This window comes from Biomphalaria glabrata, chromosome 11 (genome assembly GCF_947242115.1).
Source record: "Biomphalaria glabrata chromosome 11, xgBioGlab47.1, whole genome shotgun sequence".
Classification (NCBI taxonomy): domain Eukaryota; kingdom Metazoa; phylum Mollusca; class Gastropoda; family Planorbidae; genus Biomphalaria; species Biomphalaria glabrata.
In genome coordinates, this window is record NC_074721.1 from 20,228,580 (window position 1) to 20,251,711 (window position 23,132).

At 32.7% G+C, this 23,132-nt stretch overlaps 2 protein-coding genes across 2 annotated transcripts in view; one reads left to right on the forward strand and one right to left on the reverse strand.

Moving 5' to 3' along the window:
• LOC106050978 (uncharacterized) overlaps positions 1–2,095 on the reverse strand; it is a 77,944-nt gene extending 75,849 nt beyond the window's left edge. Inside the window, exon 1 of the mRNA XM_056004245.1 lies at positions 1,833–2,095. Within this exon, the coding sequence (XP_055860220.1) occupies positions 1,833–1,998 (166 nt within the window). The 5' untranslated portion in view covers positions 1,999–2,095. The remainder of the gene's footprint in view (positions 1–1,832) is intronic.
• Positions 2,093–23,132, forward strand: LOC106051148 (molybdenum cofactor sulfurase-like). Its single transcript, XM_056004244.1, has 19 exons — positions 2,093–2,123; positions 2,363–2,442; positions 4,915–5,071; positions 5,327–5,433; positions 6,099–6,441; positions 7,259–7,398; positions 8,207–8,330; positions 8,438–8,514; positions 9,331–9,530; positions 10,586–10,702; positions 11,092–11,371; positions 12,676–12,815; positions 12,942–13,104; positions 13,309–13,396; positions 14,351–14,493; positions 16,657–16,809; positions 19,498–19,607; positions 20,884–20,988; positions 21,369–23,132. The coding sequence occupies exons 2-19, from the start codon at positions 2,385–2,387 to the stop codon at positions 21,459–21,461; spliced, it is 2,598 nt and encodes an 865-aa protein (XP_055860219.1). The 5' UTR covers positions 2,093–2,123; positions 2,363–2,384; the 3' UTR covers positions 21,462–23,132.

Here is a 23,132-nt window from a genome sequence, read left to right on the forward strand (position 1 = left end):
ATGTAGCCAAATAGAGAATGTAAAATGTTCTCCCTCCCCCCTTCTTTTTTTTTCTGAGCCTTGCTCTCTGTCGCCGCAAAAGTTATGTGGGGTAACTCTAGTCCGACTGGCAGAAATAAAAGTTATCTTTCCATGACTTTTTTGTGGTGTCCCGCATGGTTGGGCCACGAAGAGAATTATATAGATAGATATATACCATCGCAACATTATTGACTGAAAACCTTTTGAAAAAGGCATAAATTTCAAAACATCTCCGCTAATGAGATTCTCACTATTTTCTTATGCCACAATAGTCAAAATTCCACCAACTGTTGTACATAGCTATTTTTGACAAACTTTTGTGTGACAAAAATAATAAGGTCTGTGCCAAGATTGTTTAATTAAAAATTTAGATGATCTTACTTATGATGATTATGCCCATTACAGAATGTATGTGCATTATTTGTAACTCAGATGTTCTCACTTCACATAATAGTATTGGCTAGTTCTGCCTCTGTCTAAGTTAGACTTAATTTGATCTGCAAATTTTATTTTTTTATTAGAATGAAAAATGTGCTCTACTGAGAGAAATCAACTCATTATAGGCATGATCCATCCTTATTTACTTTACTCTGTCTTTAACAGGGTTGTTGTTTTTTTACTTAAATGTTTAGTATTATGTGAGAGAAATGAGAAATGGACAAGCTCTCATCCAAATCACAAGAAAGATGACGCTTACTATAAGCTATCCCGACAAGACCAACATCTAATCGTTCAACTCAGGACCGGACACAACAGAATGCGAAAACACATGTACCGGAAGCTCAAAATTGGAACCTGTGAAATCTGCCCATGTGGAGTATCACCAGAGAATGCCGACCACGTCCTCCAAAACTGCTCTCTTTACCAAGAGGCCCGTATAAGACATTGGCCCCAAAACACCCCAATAGAAAGAAAACTATATGGAGAGCTCCCTGATTTGGAAACCACTGCGCAGTTCATCTCATGTATTGGTCTAGTCATCTGAACACTCCAACATAACAATGAGAACGAAGAAGAAGAAATCTAATTGTAATAACTAGATCTAGTATATTATAAATATATTTAGATCTAGATGATAGATCTGATGATCAGATATAGAGATGAAAGTATCAAGTAATCTATGTCTAGCATCTCAACTAGTACCCAAATACTTAATATAGATCTAGATTCTAGTCTAGAAAAAGAATAAGTCTCAATACTTGTCAATAGTGACATGTCAGTCTTAGCAAGGCAAGACCATCAGTCTTAGTTTAAGTTAGAATGTTTTTTTCAAGTTAGACAGAGTTTTAGATTCTATCTCTAGACCGTAGGCACTAGATTCCGCTAGATCTATAATTATTTTATAGGTCTATAAATATAATAAATAATTATTATAGTATTTATTATAATTAATAATTATTTTTAACTCATAATACTAGTTACTAGTAATTACTACTAAAAAAGACAAAGTACTAGATCTAGTTAAATCTAGTGATTAGTAATTACTTTAATTAGTAAAAGTAATTAAATAGTAATAATACTAATAATAGTATCAATTCTTATAGTAAGTTATAGTTATAGTATACTGAGTAATACGTAATTATAATAGAATTAGATTAAATTTAAATAGAGTAATTAGTAAATAGAGACTAGACTCACTAGACTCTAGAGTAGAGACACGTAGAGAGACTAGAGTCAGACTACTGACTAGTCACTAGAGTCGAGTGTCTTAGACTCTAGATAGAGACAGACTTGACAGAGTCAGACTCAGACTGCTGAGACTCAGCAGAGTGAGTCTCGAGACAAGTCATTTCTAAATTTCTAGTGCTTACTTCTTTCTGTAGATCTAAGATGTTCATCGTGATATCTTATGTCAGTAAGATCCAATAACAATTCACTATTATTAGTGGTGAATGAAATATCGAGATTTTCACTTGAAGAAATGTGTGAAATATTTCCGCCTATGTTTGTTACATGGTCACTTTTATCATCAGCCATTTTGACGGCTTTGGTCACATGCACACATAGATCTAGCTATTTTTAGATGTTTTCTCACGTGGTCTGCGACATTATTAGAAATAGTCTGATAGCCTAACGGAGGCTAACGTCTGTACACTTTTGAAGTTTGTATAAACTAGTAGATCTAGATGTCAAGTTTTAGATATTGAATAATAAATATTGAGTATTCACACAAATTTAAATCTAATTCGTCGAAATAAAATGTTTGAAAAGTTTTATGTTTGCTAGTCAAGTGACTTTCTAAAAATAGATATTTAAATTATTTTCACCTAATCTAGATTATTCAATAAATAAGGTCGAAGGTTATTCAGTGTACACCAGTACTACCCTTCTTTACTTTTAGATCTATTGGACAACATTGGAAAATGATGTACAATTATTTGGTAGAAGATGCCAGAAATCAGGAGTTTCCTCAGTTGAAGGGTATGGACTGAACGAATGCAGCTTCTTTATATGCTAAGATTTAAATAAAATTAAAAATCTAGCTAGTTGTGCATCTAGACATTCTAGATTACTAGGCGCTATATTATATAGTATATAGATTAGATTCCTACTATGACTGATATGACGTAGCATTTTTTTTTTCGATTTTAAATGAAAAATGAAGGAAAATCAATTTTGATTATTTATAACTTTTGTTTCTGCTAATAATTTTGTTGATATGGTGCGCTAAGTCTAAATTATTATAGATCTATTCAGTTTCAATATTATATGTTAAAGAAGAAAACTTGTTTATATTATAGCTGTATTGTATTGAATAGAGTTTATAGAGACTCATCAGAGGAAAAGACAAAGAGTGATATCCCTGAGTCTGTCCCTGACTATTATTCAAATTATTCTAAGTCTAAATTATTATAGATCTATTCAGTTTCAATATTATATGTTAAAGAAGAAAACTTGTTTATATTATAGCTGTATTGTATTGAATAGAGTTTATAGAGACTCATCAGAGGAAAAGACAAAGAGTGATATCCCTGAGTCTGTCCCTGACTATTATTCAAATTATTGTCACTTATTGTGTCAATAGACTGGTAATACCAGATGCAGTGATGGAGAAAGTCAGAATGGAGACAGAGAAAGATAGAACAATGCAAACACTGGTTCAGTATACCACAAATAGGTTGCCAGACAAACACAATTGAACTGAAAAAAATATTTTCACAAAGAGACATGTTGACATATTGGTATCAGATTTCAAGGAAATAGAAAAAAATCTCCATGTTACACACCTGGGATTAGACTCAATGAAAAGAAGAGCAAAGAAACAGTTTTCTGGCTTGGATTATCAGCTAGGATAAAGAAAATAGCCAACTCATGTTAAATTTGTCAGAAAAACAAACCAGCGAATCAGAGAGAAGAATTAATAAAGCATGAAATAGGCTCAAAGTGGGACAAGATTGTAATTGATTTATTCCAAATGTGTGAAAACAATTTAATATTTGGTTATAGTGGACTATTATTCAAATTTCATAGAAGTAGAAAACATATCGTCAATAACAAAACAATTTTACTGAAATATTTTTCCAAATTTATGATGGAATGGAGAGTGATTTATTGGAAATTCTCCCCAGGACACCATCAATCCAATGGAAAGGCTGAGTCAGCAGTTAAAATTTTGAAGAAAGTAATGAAGAAATCAAGTGCAGCTAAGTATAAGATGGTATATTTCCAATTGCCAAATGACCTTACCTTGAGACATGGAAGAATCCAGTCCCAAGTAAATCAGAGAGCTTACATTATTCAAGGTGACAATGGTGCAATGTACCAAAGAAACATAGTGCATATTAACCCGAACAAGAAACAGAACAAGAAGATATATTTCCTGATACTGATGACAACATACAGGACAATAAAACTCAAGACCTAAACAGTAGCCACAGGTCATTACAAGCCAACATTAGAAGCACAATCAACAAAACTACTTATCATTCCCTGCAACCAAGGGATCAGTTGAAGAAACTGACAAGATTCAATGACTATGTTTCTTAATGAACTATTAAATGTGACATGTTTCATATTCATTGAAGCGTATATATGTCTATGTTATGTTTTGTTGTTTTTGTTTGTTTTGTTTTTGTCTTTTTTTTATGATATCCCCAGAATTTCTTTTAAAAAAAAAAGGGATGTTGATATGGTGCACAAAGGTGATCAAAGGGTCATCCAAAGAAACGTTTACTGGACAATGTAAAAGAATTGAATCAGCCTCTTTCTTGATATCCTTGTTGATCAAGAAATGTGTAGTGATTTGGTTTAGTGAACTGTCACAACACCCCTATTAGGAAAGTTAAGGGACAGATGATGATGATAATGAATAGTTTATTACTTAAATTCATAATATAAAATTTAAAAAAAGGGGGAATTACCTCAATTCAAACTCTTGACTCAAGCCTTCTTAGGCTGCTCAAGCTAACACGGTAACCAGTGGAGAGCTTATGAACATGGAAGATTGTATAGTTATCTATTATTCCTATAGTCTTAACTTTTTTTTTTCAGGTTGTGTTCACTAAGACTCAGCCGATGACCTACAAAGGGGACTAATTCAGCTTATACCACCACTTTAGTCAATTACCATTTCTTTCCCTTGTTCAAGATACCAAAACAAAATAATTTATTACCAATAGTTAATTAACTAATTGTTTTTTATTTATTATTGATTCTTGTGTTGTCAGGTAAAAAGAAATAATATTGCAAATTTTCAGCTTGATCCAAGATTGGGTGTAGCTGAAATCAGGTGTACCAACTTTTTACAAAACAGACAGACAGAGTGACTTAATATAAGCTTTGTAAAAATACCTCTCCATTTCAAAAATCAATTTCCTACTAAGGATATCCATTTGTAAAAATAATTTGTATTAGTGTTAATTTTTTAATTGAATTTCACCCTTCCTTCTCTAGATGCTGTCTATGTTGATCATGCTGGTGCAACCCTCTACAGCAGCTCACAAGTTGATGCTGTGCATCATGATCTCATGTCCCATTTGTATGGCAACCCACATAGTCACAATGCTTCAAGCAAATTGTCCACAGATACTATTGACCAGATAAGATATAGGTTAGTCACATTGTCAAATCTCAAAGCTATTTTCAGAAAATTTATAGTTCATCACTTATTGATTATGTCTAGGATGACAGCTATGAAAAATATAATATCCACAATATAAATAGGTTTTTGGTAAATGATTTACTATCCAGTTTAAAAGTGAAAAAAGGAGTAGTTAAAAGAAAAGCATTTTGTATTATAATTTAGATTATTTTGTTTCATAGACACAAGAACTTAACACTTATTTTGCTTGAACTGATTTGATAGAGTTCTCAAGTTTTTCAAAACAAATCCAGAAGAATATAATCTCATCTTTACATCAGGATGTACTGCTTCTCTCAGAATTGTTGCAGATTGTTTTACATTTTCTACAGGTAGGTGCTGCTAACATTATACTAGTTTAAAAAAAATGTTTTTTTTTAAAAAGAACAATACCTCCTTTATACAACTTGTTGTTGTTGTTTTTTTCTCTTAATAACTAATAAATGTTAGATTAAAAAATAATATAACATTTTTTAATCTTCCCCATTCCCCCCCCCCCCCCCCCCCCCCAGAATAAATCTTGGTAAATTGAATATATAGATCTACTACAATTTATAATATTTCAATGATAGGCCTTTAGATTTAGACCTATAATACGATGCACAGAATTTTCCTGAACATTAATTTATTAAACTCATGAATCAATAATACCTTACTTTCACAAATTCCTGAATGCGGTAGTCTTTTCAAGAACGCAATAGTCCTTTCAAAACCGATGCTGGATCTAGATCTAAGCCAAATTTAAATTTATTTCTTTTTTACTTTGAAAAATTATAGCTGTCAAACTAGAGGTTTCCCTGTAAGGCCAACAAGCTAGTAATTCTTTTCTCAGTGATATGCATCAATTGTTAAATTTCTAGGAAAATCATCATAAGAGTCATTTTTGAGATCAGTATCCAAGTTCCATCCTCCAACTTCCATGATGTTCTGACTTGAATAAAGGGTATTGTAAAAAAAAAAAGAAGGTCTTAATTCTACCCTCTTAAATTAATTTCAGAAAAGGAAGATTCTCAAAGTGCTGGAGTTTTTTGTTACTTGGAAGACAACCATACATCTGTGCAGGGAATGAGAGAAGTTGTTGCTGGTCGATGTCAAGGGATCTACTGCCTGGATGAAAATGAGATGACTACTGCCTTGACTAATCAAACTCCTACTTCTGTGAATCATGCTGAGACCCAAGAGAACTCCTCTTCAGTTGATTCAGATCACTATCCAACCTCCTCAGCTACTGCACAGTCTCTCTTTGCTTATCCTGCACAATCGAATTTTTCAGGAAAGAAGCATCCACTGAAATGGATAAAACATATTCAAGAGAAGGGACTAAACCTCCCTGGCAGAAGGTTTGTGTATCTACTATCTCAGTTGACTACAATTAGAAGGTTTGTGTATCTCAGTTGACTACAATTAGAAGGTTTGTGTATCTCAGTTGACTACAATTAGAAGGTTTGTGTATCTCAGTTGACTACAATTAGAAGGTTTGTGTATCTCAGTTGACTACAATTAGAAGGTTTGTGTATCTCAGTTGACTACAATTAGAAGGTTTATGTGTGTTTGTTTTTTCATTGTATTTATCTTTAGCAGTTTGATTGGTAAAACAAAAAAAAAAAGCTTTCATCTAGTATACCACCAATGCTACACACTTATGGCATTTTATTCCTCGATAGTGTTTTCCTTTTGCAACATCCTGTCACTAAGGAGGCCCCTCCTTAATACTTTCCCACCATGTGGGCATAGCCTGTTCTTTCTTCTTCCAACTGTTGTTGTGAAAAGTTAAGAGTGGATGATCTACAGCTTTCTTGTTCTCTCTTACATTACCATAAAGTACATTTATACTATATAAGTATATAAGACATAATCATCTTCTTGTTTTGAAGTAACATCTGTATTTTATAAGATAAGATGTACTGTATAATTCCACACAGTCTACATTGTAAATCCACTAAGAGTTCAAAGTAATTGTGAAAAGCAAAGTGCTCATATTTTTCAGGAGTAAAGATTCCTTGAAAGAATTAGAGGTTCAAGAAGCAAGTAATGTAATGTGATGTGTTATTTCAATTTCATTAACAAAAATGAGAAAATATTGAATTCAATTTCAGAATTTTAAGCAAAGTAACAGTTTATGTGAGTTCTAGAATTATTTTTTCATCTTTTCCATAGCTCCAGTAGATCAGAGAAATGGTTTGTTGTTCTGGATGCAGCTGCTTATGTCAGTACCAGTGAACTTAATTTGTCAATTACAAAGCCAGATTTTGTTACAGTTTCATTCTACAAAATATTTGGTTACCCAACTGGGCTGGGTAAGTAGATTTACATTTTTCTTTGATATTCACAACTTTCATTGTGTTGGTGACTTTTTTTTTTGTTTGGTCATGTAGTTTAGGTTTGTACAACAAAGAACATGCAATCAAACTTTGGTATAGCCAACAAAGGGGGAAACTTCATTAATTTGGATTAAGTACATAGGATTAACCAAATACTACAGCCATTTGGTTTGGTTATTTGTGAAGTACAAAACTTCAAAAGAAAATCATAGTGTTTTGTTATAATGTTTTGATAATTTCAAACATATTGCTATATTTCTGTCCTGCGAACGACTTCCCACAAAATATTGTGCACTATTCAACATAGAGCCAGGACATGAGTGTTTAGAAATAGACAGAGCTTCCTTTCGCCCAAAGTGTTGAGAAGGAAATTACAGAGCTGGCATTCTGGAACATTATGAAAGAAGCTTCTATCACCCTGCCTGTTAACTTAAGGAGGCTGTTGCTGTTGACCTAAAGCAACACTAGGGATTGTAATGCTAGTGATATATTGAGGGGGTGCCTGAAAATAAGATTGGCAGAAGGGACTCATGAATTTTAGAACTACACTTTGTGTGTTGGTCTGTCAATGGTGTGGTGGAAGAGAACCCTAGATCTGATGGCCTTTGTTTGTGGTTCTTGTTTTAATCTTGTTTTAATCATCTACATATTATTATCCATTGTAAAAATAATACATATTGCTTACCTTGTCTTGCTTCTGTTTAAGTTGACAATAGTATAGAAGATTTTAGTTACTTATTTGTTGCTGCTGTGCTAATATAATGGCAGTAATTCACTGTTCTAGGTGCACTGCTAGTCAGTAAAAGTGCAGCTGGTACATTGAGGAAAACTTATTTTGGTGGTGGAACAGTAGCCATGAGCACAGCAAAAGAACGATTTCATGCATTCTGGAAGAGTCTTCCTGAAAGGTAATTACAGTAGCAGTATATCTTTAATGTAGCATTATGTAGAGCAACATATTTAAATTCTCTCAGTGACAACTTTTGATTTATGCATATAATGCTTTTATCCACAGATTTGAAGATGGAACTCTGCCATTCCTAAATATAATCAGTTTAAAACATGGTTTGGATACAGTACAAAAACTAGCTGGTTTGTTTGCTTGTTTTTCCAGCTTGTCATTTAATTAGAGATGAATGTTAATGACACACACTAGTTATTTGTTGTTGTATTTTTTGTGTCTATTAAATGACATGCTAGAATTGAATGTCATATTTGATCAATGTCATAAGTAATGGCTGATAAACAAAGTCCAGCCAATGGTGTAATTTTTTCACAAATAATATTCACTAAGTCTGTTCCAATATATCTGCACATACCTGTTTCATTTCAAATTGTTTCCCTTTAAGTTAAAATAACTTTAGAGACACATTTTTTTTCTATTTAATTTTATAGCAAGATAGGTTAAGAAGCCTAAACATTTAGGGGTCTTAGATTTCCTATTTTAAAGTCTCTAGCATTTTGTATGCATACGGGTATCAATGCATAGTGAAGAAACATAACAGCCCAAAATAGTTATAATTGCATTGTCATCTTCAAAGTTCAAGATAATGGATGAGTGTAGTATCTCGCTTGGCCATGCTGACCTGGTTAGGACCTGCATATACTTTGACATGTAATGTAGACACAGCTGTTGTCTACCAGGGGTCTATTTACAGTATAGTTATTGTAGCTAAAGAAAATACTTCTTTGAATTCAATGTTTTTAAAATTTGATAAGTTTAATGAATTCTACTTTAAAGGTACCCTGTTGAAAAATGTATTAGAGAGATGATTTCATTCTCTTGTAAGAAATAGATAAAATACTGACATAATCATTCTAAGTTTCATTCATGTTTGTTACTAAGTGGTTGATGATATTTAAATGAAATTTACACTTATGAATATCCTTCTTTATCTCCATCTATAGGGGGAATGCTAAACTTATCCAAACATGTGTTGGCAGTTACTCAATATTTTTACCATAATCTCAAGAGTCTCAAACATGGTAATGGTCATCCATTAGCTGTGATCTATGGCAGTCAGACATTTGAAGAGCTTAGTAGTCAAGGGGGCATAGTCACATTTAACTTAAAGAGATCAGATGGCAAGTTCATTGGTTATGCAGAGGTTAGTATCTAGTAGCCTGTCAAGTCATGCAATAAAGTCTTAGTTGTTGGTCATGTCTCAGAAGTTGACTTTTTCACTTTGGATAGATTGCATGGGACAATGAACATTTTAAAATTTATTATTGATCGACTGGATGTGATGATGCAATAATTGTTGTCTTGTAAAAGATTTATCTAATTAAAGTTGTTTATTTCTCAATAGTGGCAAATCAAATAGATGATAGAAAAAAACACTTTGAGCTGATTAGTCAATTAAAAAAAATTCTCTTAAACATTTCAAGATCTAAAGGACAAATAAGTTTTCTTGACTGACTGTAAGTGAAGGTGCTAGATGACTGATTCAATGACCAGCTAAGTTAAGCCTTGATGGTTAGGTGTGATGAAGCATAAAATTTTCGTTTTGTAATGTTGCCTTAAATGGACAAAAGTAGCTAAAGCAGTGAATAGTTCAAATGTTGGACCAAGATTTGGCTCCCAGGACAGTTCTCTTCTCACATTGTTGTCTTAAGACTTGACGACCAGTTCTGTTGTCTCCAAATTGCTTCTGAAGTAAAGGCAAGTAAGTTTTAATACTGGCCATAAGCTTATAAACATGATCACAAAAACTTGTGTGTCTAACTTCATCGGAGACATGAACATGGAAGACCTTGAAAGGAAATTTTCTTTAATGTTGTTTTCAATAATTCCATCTTCTATTTGTCTTCCTTTTGCAAAAACTACCTAGTTTTGTATGTTGCCAGATTTAATTCATTGTTTGCAAGTAAAGCATTTTGTTCAATTTTAATGTAAAAATGTAGCCAACTTTCTGATGTTTTCTTGTTTTTCTTGTCTGTCTTTATAAAATGGTTTGTTGTTTTATAAGTTTCAGTTGTTCCCCCAGAATGGAAAAATATTACCTTATAGTTTAAACCTCTATCAAGGTGGCTGGGTATGGAAATAGTTAAGACCATCATGATGACAGTGCAATACATTCAAATGGGGGGGGGGAGGGGAGACATATACATATTATAAGCTTAATGACTTCCACAAGATTATAACAGCTTTATCATTCCACAGGTGGATAAGTTTGCACAACTGCATGACGTACATCTGCGCACTGGATGTTTCTGTAACATAGGAGCTTGTCAGTTCTACTTGGGACTTTCATCCAAAGTTATAAAAGAGAATTTTGCTGTAAGCCAGAAATTTATTTGTTTATCTCTTCTTGTTTTGAAGGGACAAAATTCCTCAAACCAAAAAAAAAAATCATCTTATTTAAACTCTTGTTTGATCAAGTATTTTTAAGTAAATGAAATGTACTTATTTTGTTAGGTTTTCCTTAACATGAATTTTAACAAGTAAATCTGTATTATGTTTAGATTTTTTTTGTTATTTAAAGAGTACATTGAAAAGACAGTAGAACATTTTTCTTGGTTTATACAATAGTGTGTCTATTACTTACTGTCAGCTAGCTCTAACAAAGAAAGATCTGTAAACATAGTTATCCACATAAGAAATTAGTTTATAGACATTTTTTTTAGCTTTTTATGCATCTTGAGCTTTGAACTTCCATTCCATATTAGGCTGGTCATGTTTGTGGTGACAATGTAGACTTGATAAATGGTCAGCCCACTGGAGCGGTCAGAATTTCCTTTGGCTATATGTCAACCATAGCTGATGCCAGAGCCTGTCTAAGATTTATAAGTGACAGTTTCTTGGAGAATCCATCATCTATTCCAGTTTTTCCTGACCCTAGTTGGTACAAGAAAGATGTCAATCAACCAACTAGCGAGCCTGTCATTCAACCAACTAGTGAGCCTCATCAAAAGAATGATCTTTGCACACATGATGGGACAAGTTTATGTAGGTTGAAATGTATTTATTTGATTGCTTAACATACAGCTTTTACATTTAGAAGTTTTAAGTGAAAGGTGTACAGTTTAGACAACTCCGGTTCCAGAGTTCTAAATTGCCTTTTTTTTTTGTCAGTAGTAATTTTCTATTTTTGCTTTAAATGAAACCTTACATTTTAATATTTGAAGACTTTTTTTGTAATGATTGCAACTGTCACCAGTCAAGAGGGCATGTTCGGATGGTGTTGCTAGTAACAATATCATCCTGAACTCATTAGTTCTTACTAGTAAAGCCAGAAATAGCTCAGGAACTATCTGATTACTACCAAATAGAGTCAAGAAAGAAGATTTATTTCCCTTGCCCTTCTTTGACGTTTGAGAAAATTAATTATAGATCCAAGTATATAAAAAGAACCAAATAAAATAGACTAGGCAGCCAGTTGTAAATAAATACTTTTTTTTACCACCTATGGATTAATCAATTCAGTTTTATATTTCATATAGTGTTGTTATACTGAAAGATTATTTTTTCTGTTTTATTCTACAAAGCTAGTCTATTTCATTTTTTATTCAAGTTTCAATTCAAACATTGTATCGCTGGGCTTTTTTTCTCTTTGTTATGTTTTTATACTACATTGATGAGGGATCAAAAGATCTACTGGATAAATCATTGCAATGTGAACTCTACAAAATGTTAGGATAAAGTCTCCTGGTAGCAATTCTCATATTAGAGTTTATTAGTTAGCTCGTTAGTTAATGTCTTGTCTCCTGTATCTCATCAGTAGCCAGATTTTACAGAAGTTCTGTCTTATACTAGTCTCTGTACTAAACTCATTTTCTTTGTTGCATTCTTTCTAGTTTTTGTTGTTTTGTTTTTGTTTTGTTTTGTTTTGCTTTTTTTTTTGTGTTTTCATTTGATGGCAAATTAAGTAAACAATAGCTAAATGTTACTCATGAATTACAAAGCTGTTAAGTTTATTCAATCAACCAACACATTAGCTGTCATGTACATTGCAGTTTATTTTATCTAGCAACACATTAGCTGTCATGTTTATTTCATTTAGTTCTAAAATAAAAAGTATTTTTGAAGCATACTTAAGACATTGCTTGACAAAACTAGTCAATCAATGAGAAATTAGATAATGTTATGAAAACAGTATTCACCTAGTTGTGTGGGTCCCTTGAAATGTATGAATGGTGATTTGTATTGTGTAATTTTCAGAGCATTGACCTTTGCAGTGATTTTGTTTTTCATAAATTTTCAGCTTTAATATTAGCCCTGCATACTAATTTTGCTTTTTGTTTTTCTATTAGCTGACAGAGTTAATGGCCCTGTATCATCCATGAGCACCAATGAGATTAGAGCTTCTAGTGTGTCCATGACCTGCTCATTAACAGAAAGAAAAGTCACTGACATATATTTATATCCTATTAAATCATGTGGAGCTTTTAGGGTAATTTACATTCTATTTGTCATGTCCAGCACTGCTTTTTTTTTTTAAAGTATCATCATCATTTTTAATTATTACTACATAACACTGGGTTGTCTTCTCATTCTTTACATATTCTAATTTGCATAGGTCAGTGAATGGGAAATGAGCAGCAAAGGATTGTTGTATGACAGAGAATGGGTGTTGGTCAATGATACTGGAGTCACCATTGGTCAAAAACGAGAGCCCAAAATTTGCTTGCTCAGCCCTTACATTGATCTGACAAACAAAAAATTAATTTTGTCATTTCCAGGTAAGATAAAAGTACTTGTAAAGATAACATTTTCTTTTATAAGCAGCACATTTATGCATGACTCTTGGTTGAAAGCTTTTTTAGTAGATCCAATTAACTTTTCTGATCCTTTCTGCTGATTTGTATATAGTAAATTGCACATCATTCACTATTTTCAACCTCATTAAAGATTTTATCTTAACAAATCACATTGATTCATTCTAGGATCATCTTCATTTGAACTGCCACTTGATCAAGATGCTACATTTGATGCTACTGCCAACTTTTGTACCAATAAAGTTTGTGGAGACAGGTTAGGTTTTTACTACTTCTGGTACTTGTTTTAAAACTGAAACTGTGTTTTAAAGGAAATTAAAATCTAGATTTCAAAAAACTTATTGATTACAATGTAAGTATGTAAGCAATGAACTATTTATTGTATTACATTATAAGACAATGTATCTTATCCTCCTACATTTATACAACTTTTTGAAATGAAAATAAATTCCCCCCAAATATTTGTAAGCTTTTCTCCATAGCCATATTTTTTTTTCTTAATGAGATTGATTAGTAAACTGAACAAGTATTCTGAGCACACACAATTAAAAACTTACTTCCCTTGTTTCCAGTCATTAAACAATTGTATTTGAGAGTATATTTTTCATTTCTTTTTTATTAAAATAATGGCAGTTTCAACAGTTGTCTGTTATTATTATTTATTTTTAGTAATTTAGTACTATTTAGCCAAGTTTATTAGTTCAAAAAAATAGTTTTGAAATTTAAGTTTTCAATGAAATGGTTGTGTATTCTTTGAACTCTTTCTGTTCGTAATTATTTTCCACGTTTCAACAGAATTATTCATTCTTTCACTCTCCTTTTTTGATAAAGCTTTAATAAGGTTTTCGTTTGTTATCAGAAAATGTTTTCTATGGTATAGAATTAAAGAGTAATGCCTGCTCTTTTTATATAAGACAAAGTAAGTTTCTAAAATCAAACATTAATTTCATTTAATGAGTTCAAATCAATGATGGTATCAATTAGGGGAGAAAGAGTTAAGGCAGCATTAATCTTTTGGGGACAAGCTATGAATTATCTCTTTTTCTGTCTTTTAATTAAAAAACAGTATTCCTTTGATTAATGATTCTTTTATCTTCATACCAGATATACTTATGAAGACCTTAGATATTGTTTCAGTTCTTAGAATAAAATATCTTATTCAATGAGGGCTAATTTATAAAGTATATTTGAAGTTTTTGGCTACTTGTAGAGTGAATACATTTGACTGTGGAGATGCTGTCTCTGACTGGCTGAGTGAGAACTTGGGTACATCTGGTATTAGGTTGTTGAGACAACAAGAGGATGACACGAGGGCCAGTAAACTCAAAGATAAGGAGCTTGTAGCATCTGAAGGTAACAGTCATTTGTTAATATAGGTAGGCTGAGAAGTTACCTCTATGTTTGTTCAGAAACTCAAAAGTTGTATTAATAACAAAGTTTTCATTTTTCTGGTCATGTCTCACTAGAGTACTTCTTCTGTGTTATTTGCCAAATGTTGTATTGGTAACTCATTTCTTAACTCTTTGACTCCGGAAAAACGCACTCCATGTTGGTTTAAAATGGGAAAGAAGTCAGATCAACGCTGAAATCATCGGTGATTTAAATTTTTTTTTTTCTATTTCTCCGGTTGATGTTTTTTATTGCTTAATTTTTTATCTAGAATAGTTTCCCTTTGCTAAACATTTGAAAATTCCTTCATTCAGCGTGTTTTTATTTTGTATAAAGTTTTGAAAGAGACTACATTTGTTTATTTTTCTGTATGTTTTTTTTTACATGAAGACTCAACCAGGACCATCTAAACTTTGTAGATCTAAATATTTCTTTGATGAGGAAGCTAGAGAATTTGTTATTGAAAATAATTCAGATGACATTGATTTGACTTTATCTGATGGTGATATTGATTCTAAATCTAATGATATAGTGAATTAATTTATAGATCTGGACCTAGGGCTAGGTCTAGTAATGATGAAGTTTATCAGCTGCTGAAGCAGCCCCACCCCCAGTTAAAGTTAAATTTAGAACTGATTTAGCTTTCTCTACATCATCTAAAGATAATTAGAGGTAGATCTGGATACTGAAGTGGAACAATTTCAGATTTGTTCCAGCAAGAAATGTGGGTGTCAATCTGGACTTAATCTGCACTGCATCTAATGAGCGGGACTGTTGTTGTTTTTTATTGACAATGATATTGTTGATAGTCTTGTCAGCACAATAAATAGCTATGCTGACCATAGGATTAAATTGAACACCCCTGCTAGAAGAAGATCCATTTTCAGAGAATGGAGACCTACAACTATAAAGAAAGACAGAGTATGTAAACACTGTTGGTCAGGGAGAACGGTTTATGTTTGCGTTGGATGCAAGTCGAACCCACATATTCATATTGACTGCTTGCATGAATATCACAGCTAGTAGGAATATTTATATATTATGTATATGAAGAACTTTAGAAGAAACTTAGACTTAGGTCCTTCTGCACCGTTGGGCGCATTGGGCGACAAGCTGTTTCCACAAAGATGTCACTGGCTATGTCTGAAGCATCTTCCCACCTGGTGTCCACTATTCTGAGGTCATCCATGAAGGTGTGGCGCCAAGTAATACGAGGACGTCCCTGTTTGCGCTTTCCTCATATTGGCTTTCATGTCATCGCAACTCTTGGTATGTGTAGTTTATTTTGTCAGAGAACATGTCCCTCAAACCTCAAGTGACGCTCTGTCACAACCTCACCAAGTGTTTGACTTCCAGTTCGGCATATAATTTCCTTGTTTGAAACCCGATCTGTGTAACTGACTCCCAAAAAAAGTTTAAGTAAGTGACATTGGATTATTAGTTCCAGTTGATTATTTTTTGTGTTTTTTGTTTCTTCTATGGTGTTCTATAAATAAATGGATAAAAAGGAGAAAACAATTTCTTTGGATTCAATTCTGACTATAAATTTCTTATTACTTTCACTTGGATGGATATTTTCAATGTCAGTTGGTGAGTTTTTCATTTTTAATTTTTATATTCATAACTCAAAATTACAACAACATGATTTGCAAGCTAGAAAATTTAAGAAAGAGAAAGAGCATGCATTTCTCTTAATTCTATATCAAATTTATTATTTTCCAATAATAAATTTAAAAAGTTAAACAAGTTTAATCGAAGCGAAGTAGCACATTCCAAAATTGCGGAAAAATTAATTCTGTCCAAACGTGGAAAATAACTCAGGAGTCAAAGAGTTAATCTGGAAAAATATTGGGATTCCACGAGTATTCTGTTATTCCTCCATTCATTCTAAATAATATTTTTCTTCCAGTACTTTCATCAAAAAAAAGGAGTAAAATATTTCACAAATAATAATTTTAGCACCTGTATACAGATATAATAACTTAAAAAGTAGATCTGACTCAAAGTATTTGTGAATTAATTGGGCAGTAATGATCAATACTATTTAGGCATCACAATTTTTACCAAATTCATTTGCTCATAATAAGAGCTAAAACTCATTTTCACCTTTTTTTTTCACATCTACAGACAAAGATAAACCCAAGCTGTCGATGGCCAACGAGTCTCAACTCTTATTAGTGACAAGGCCAAGTGTGAGGGAGTTGCAGAAAAAGATGGTGGAACTTGGCCAGGTAGATGATGCAGAAGATACAAGAGTGCCAACTTCCCCAGCAGATATCAGTGAGTGAGACTTGTCTTGATAAGCCCAAATAGTGTATCACAGAACCATTTGAAAACTTGTACATTTATTCAATGCTGTTAAGGGATGAGATAATGAGTATGGATCAAATACTATTTAGTTGAAATTAGAGGTGCACCGGATAGTACTTTTTGATATCCGGCCGGGGCCGGATATGACCGGATAGTAAAATTTGATATTCGGCCAGAGCCGGATACCTAAGTGTCTTGTTAATAGCTTGTGTTGCTGAACATTTTACGAAACTGTTAAATAACATACCTATATTGGTTGGTATTATTTTTTTTCCTTTTATATACCTTATTGTTTTAAACTCTGTTACTGATTGATTTATTCAAGCTTAACAGTATTTCTAAAAATCTGTATAGCATGAGTGTGTCTGTGTGTATGTACGATGTCACCAACTGTAAAGGATGTGTATAGGAGGGTCAATGTAAAATATGTTAGTGTATATTTAACTGGTTACTAATGTAAATCTCTCATAAGTAAAGAGCAATCTGCCTTGTATAGTGGTCGAATATATGTGTTCCTGAATTTCAGACCAACAACCTGGTCAGATATACCTAGTGAGCCTACACAAGTAGTCCTAGTGTAGTGTGTATAGTTGTTTGTTTTAACCATCAAGCATTGTTTTTTCCTTGAGCATACGCACAAAAAAGATAACATATTGGCATGGTCAGTCAAGCATATAGATAAATTATACACGTTCACTAGTTAGAGGTCAAGGGTTTTTTTGTTTGTTTTTTTTACGCTCCAGCATATTATTTCTTTGTTTGCTAGATCTAACTGCGGTATTATTATTCAATTTATTTTATGCGATTTTAAAATTTACTGTAAGGTTTTCCGTTATTTATTAAGTCAAAAGAATTAAACAATGAAATTAGCTTTCTTTCAAAAGGTTTTAATACAAGGCAAAAAAATACACACACGCAAACATGCACATCTTTGTTTTATTTTATTGTGCAAAGAACGTACGTAAAAAACATTAAATGCAAAGATCGTATGTTAGAAACATCTTCCTTAATTAATACTTATTAATGATTTTATTGGTGGTTCCAGTAACTGTTACAAAAGGGCACGATAGTAATCCTATGGATGTCAGATGTGTAAAAGTTGTCCTAGCCTATTACACAGTGGCTAAGTAGGCATCTTAAGTAAACAAAAATAGTAATAACAAGGAGTTAATTGACTGTCACAAATTATTAAGAATATTATTATCAAATCAAGACACATATTTGCAGGAATAATATTCAAGTTAACACGTTAGAAAAATTATTTAACCGTAATATTTATTGACAGTGTAATATCCTTTGTTAGCACGTTGTGTTTTTTCATTCTGGCTTAAAAATGTTCAATGTTTATCAATAAATTGGGTCTCAAGGACCAAAGAAATAAAATAAAGTGTAGGGGGTGTTTAGCTCTCCATTTAAAGATAGCCCTGGTCGTGTTTTCTACAAAATAATTAGTTACTGGCTTACTGGGCTATATAATCTCGCGGTTTGTGTTCTGTGTAACCAAAGGTCACTCGTTTAGGTGTGTGTGATCTTTAGTCCAGCTTACTAATTGAGATTTATGTTCAAGTAACTCGGCACACTTGAAAAGGTGTGGCCTCTAGCCCAACCATGTGATTAAGATTTTTCTCCAAATAAGCAAACTCTTTGTCCAGATACCCGTGTAGATGTTTGGCTTGAAGTCCAGTCTCCCCACCCCCACCCCAATTAAGATTAACTACTAAGTAAACAAACATAGTTCCCTCGTGTGACCTCTAGAGAGTGCTTACGTCCATCGTATCTGACTTTGGGTCACCTGTCAATCAATGAACTCAATGTGATGGACTAAACAAATAAAAGGGGGAGGGAGTTGTTCATCTGGAAATATACCTAGTCCTAGTTACATTAGAGGTGTGGCTATGGTAGTCCAGCTCCTGTAATAAAGATTAACCACTAAATGAACAAACTCAGTTCCCTCGAAAGGTGTGACCTCTAGAGAGTGTCAATACGCTGACATTAAACCTATGTCCATCGTATTTAACTTGTGGTCACCTGCCTATAAAAAAAACTCAATGTGATGGACTAAACAAATAAAAGGGGTGGGAGTTGTTCATCTCTACCTCTGGAGATATACCCGCACAGCTAGACAGACGTCTGGTCTGCATGACGTAGTCAAGGAATGTAGCATTTTAACATGTTAACTAACCTACTCAAAGGTCAAGACAAATTGAAAAAAGTGTCAGCCATTGGTGCTCTGTATGTAAAGCGCATTTATGATGTAAAGTTTCATTTCTATTTATGTTAAGTTATTAACACGCCTTGTCTTTATAATAAACAATGTTTGGTGCATATTCATAATGGCTCTTTTTTTAAGCACATTATTTTGTTTTAATATCAACAATAATACATTCTACAACAGACATTAATGGAACGAGGTCCACTTTATGCATATTAAATAGGTGTACTTTTTACTATCCGGTTTACTATCCGGTAGTGATATCCGACCGGAGCCGAATAGCACCGGATAGTAAAAAATGCCGGATATTCGTCAGAAGCCGGAGCGACTATCCGGTGCACCCCCTAGTTGAAATGTACATTTTATGTTCATTTATATTTCTTTTAGAAATGATAGAAGGCCTTCAATTTGTATTAAGTAATAAATATTTGTAACTTTGTCTACAGCTGAAGATAATTTAGTGCTACGTTTCCGTGGTAATGTTGTTATTGATGGTGGAGAAGCTTTTGAAGAGGACAACTGGAGTACACTTTTGGTTTCTGACCAGACCATTGTTGTAAGTGAAGTTTCACTTTTCTCACTTTGAGATTAACTCACTTGCTATTATTTTAGCAAAAACAAATTTACTGAGTTATTGAAATTCTTATTCGTCTATAAACTAATCAATATTATGTTTTCATCAATTGCATATTTTTGTTTCCTTTAAAATTTCTCTTCCTTGATAAAAGTTTCTTATAAACAGACCTTTATATTGACAAAAAACAATCATTGGCAAAATACAAACCCCATTTGGGCAGTTGTTTGAGACAAACATCTATAAAAAAAAAGCTAACAAGATCCTCGAAATAAAGAATCACCCTTTGTGTCAGGATTTTGTGATTTTACCATCACAGAAGAGATACAAGACACCGATAGCAAAGACTGACAGACACAAACACTCTTTTGTTCCCCTGGCAATCAAATCATTAAATAAGAACAATCTGGTATAAACTTTGTCACATGTAAAATATGAGTGAGTCTGGTGTGAATGTACACTTTGGTTTCTTATAGTTATAATGTTTTTGTTTGGTGTAGTGCACAAATTGTAAATCAAATTTCCATACGGACAATAAAGATTATTATTATTATTATTATTATTATTATTATTATTATATGAAGAGTAGTTGTATCAATTAGTTTTGATCAGTCATGTAATCAAATTTGTAATAGATATATCTAACAATAATAAATCTGTGAGATTACAGTTGGGAAAGGGGTGGGGGAGAAAGAAGGAGGTATCGGGGTGAATATTATCGTGATTGCCTTTTAAATGCCTTTTCAAAAAAGAAAGTTGAACAACCTGAATTTGAACTCGAGGGCTAAAGCCTCCTGAATCCAATACACTAACCACTGTGCCTGAAGAGTGCTTATGAAAATATAAGATTTTATAGTTATCTATTGTTAGTTTCAAACTTTTCTCTCTACAAAGTATAAAGAAGACTAATTCAACTTATACCAAACAAAATAATCAATTACCAATAGTTGATTAACTAATTGGTTAATTTTTCTTATTGATTCTTGTTTTGTCAGGTAAAAGAAATAATTGTACAAAATTTCAGATTGATCTGAAATTGGGTGTGGAAGACATAATGTGTATAAACTTTTGACCAGACAGACAGAGAGTTTATATAAGCTTTGTAAAAAATTGGGTGTGGAAGAAATAATGTGTACAAACTTTTGACCAGACAGACAGAGAGTTTATATAAGCTTTGTAAAAAAAAAAAAAGTTTTTTAGAAACTTAACAACTGATGCACAAAAGATGGAAAAAAATAGAATAACTTTTTTTTTCTAGTGCCAAGGTCCATGCTCCAGGTGTCAGATGATATGTATGGATCAGGAGACTGGACAAAAGAGTCGAGAACCTCTAAGAACATTGGGACTCTGGCGTGGCAAGAAGGTGAACCTGTCTTTTTTTTTTCTACACTTTCATTTTAATTTGTATGCTCTTTATTATAAAATTTATTTAATATTCATTACATACTTGGGAAAAATTATTTTCCAATTTCTGCAATTCATTGTAAATCTTTCTTGACTAGTTTGGACTCAAGAAATGCTTAACTGCAATCTGTAGAAATTTTAAAAAAATTTTAATTGAGTTCTGTTCTATGGCATACTTAGTTCACTTTTTGAGGACCAACATCTTAGCATTTCTATAATGTCAATGTTTTACTACCTAATGAATTATTTTTCAATACTTTTAGAACATAACTTTTTGCTTCACTTATGTAATATGTGTTCATTCTTTATTCCTCATATCAATATGTGTTATTCTTTCAGGTTCCGTTTGGTGTGCATGCTCGTATGCTTCCTTCTGCTGAAGATTCTAGACAGTTTCTACGTGTTGGTGATACAGTCCTTATCAAACAATGAGAATCCTGAACTCAGCAGAAGACAGGACTCTTGAGGACTACTACTTCTTACATTTTGAAATTGAATTCCACTTTTCCAATGGTATCACTTAAGCAGTTATCATGTGCTGGATGGAAATAAATGTAGTTATTTATTTCTAGAAAACTAGAACACCTATTTTCTGTTAGAAATTTGTGTATTCTTTGAGGATGACTAGTATCCATGAATATATTCTTTGTTATCAAATCTATTTGTTACTTCCTTATACAGCTGTGTTAACTGCTACTCTGAATTTTTTTCATTTGATATCATGTTTTTGTATCATGTTATAAATAAACTGCCTAATGACCAAAATAATGTATTCTATTGTCTACATTTTCAACATATTTTAAAACGTTTTTTGGGGGATTTTGTTGGACAAAAAAAAATGTTTTCTCAGTAAAACAAAACCATCCCTGATCATTTTTCATATATATATTTTTTTAATTTTTACTTAATTTGTGGCATTTTACATCACCATAACTTCCCTCAGCAACTTTTCATGTAACTAAAGAGACCAGTCCTTGATACACTTCCTCAGTCATAGATTAGGCATCTATTACTGTTTTATAAAAATTAATGCTATTTTTTTTACTATCAACATAGTATCTTTTCTTCACTCAAATTTTAAAAAAAATATTTATCTAAGACCTGTAAACAAAATAGTGTATTTATCATGCTTCACACCAAAATTTTGTGTCATCTTGTCAAATGTTATGAATGCTTTTCTAAATCTCATCTCTGCCACCATAGGCCACCAACCAGCTTCCTCCAGGCATCTCGGTTCTGGCAAGTCTCTCCAACTGACTCCACATCTTACCCATCTGCTAGGCATTTTCTTCCAAATTGCGGTGCCATGTATTTCTTGGCTGTCCCCTCTTCCTCTTTTCTGGGTGGTTCCAGGTGCTTGCGAAGGGTATGACCTATCCATCTCCAGCGCCTCTGAAGGATAGTTACTTCTATGGGCTGCTGCTTTGTTCAAACTAAGTTCAAACCCTGTTTACCATCATCCCCTGCTGATGATATGGGCTAGGACTTGATCATTTTCATTTCTGAATGAAGGTCTCAAAGTTGTGAAACAAAACTAAGCATGGTGCATCAATTATGTCCACAATTTTATAAGCATTACCCATTTAATTGAAATCTTACCAAGGGAAATAACTTTTTTACAGCTTAGTTTAGAATTTTTATGTTTAGCTATTGTTCTTGCTTCATTTCTTTGCTTGTAGAGCTGCACCTCATTTTGATGTTGTTTTGTATATAGGAAAGATTTTGATTAGTGCCATATACACACTAAGTTCATGTAAAACTGTTTCCTCCATATTTTTTATGAAATGTTTCACAACAACTTCAAGAATTGCAATAGTAATTTAATATTACTAATTTTACCTTTCTATCTGTTGTTTTACAATCAATTCTGAATAGATTTAAAATAAAACATTTCTTTTTGTGCCATCCTGACATCTTTGCCATTTGATTTAAAGTTTGTAAATGGGACTTTGGCTTGACTACTAGACTGTGTTGTGACTACTAGACTGTGTTGTGAGTCTTTTTTTTTAATTGATCCAGCTACTGGCTGTGTTGATAATGCTATTCAGATTCTTTTTTCTTTTTTTGACACAGTTATTAAACAATATATTTTGAACAAATAAA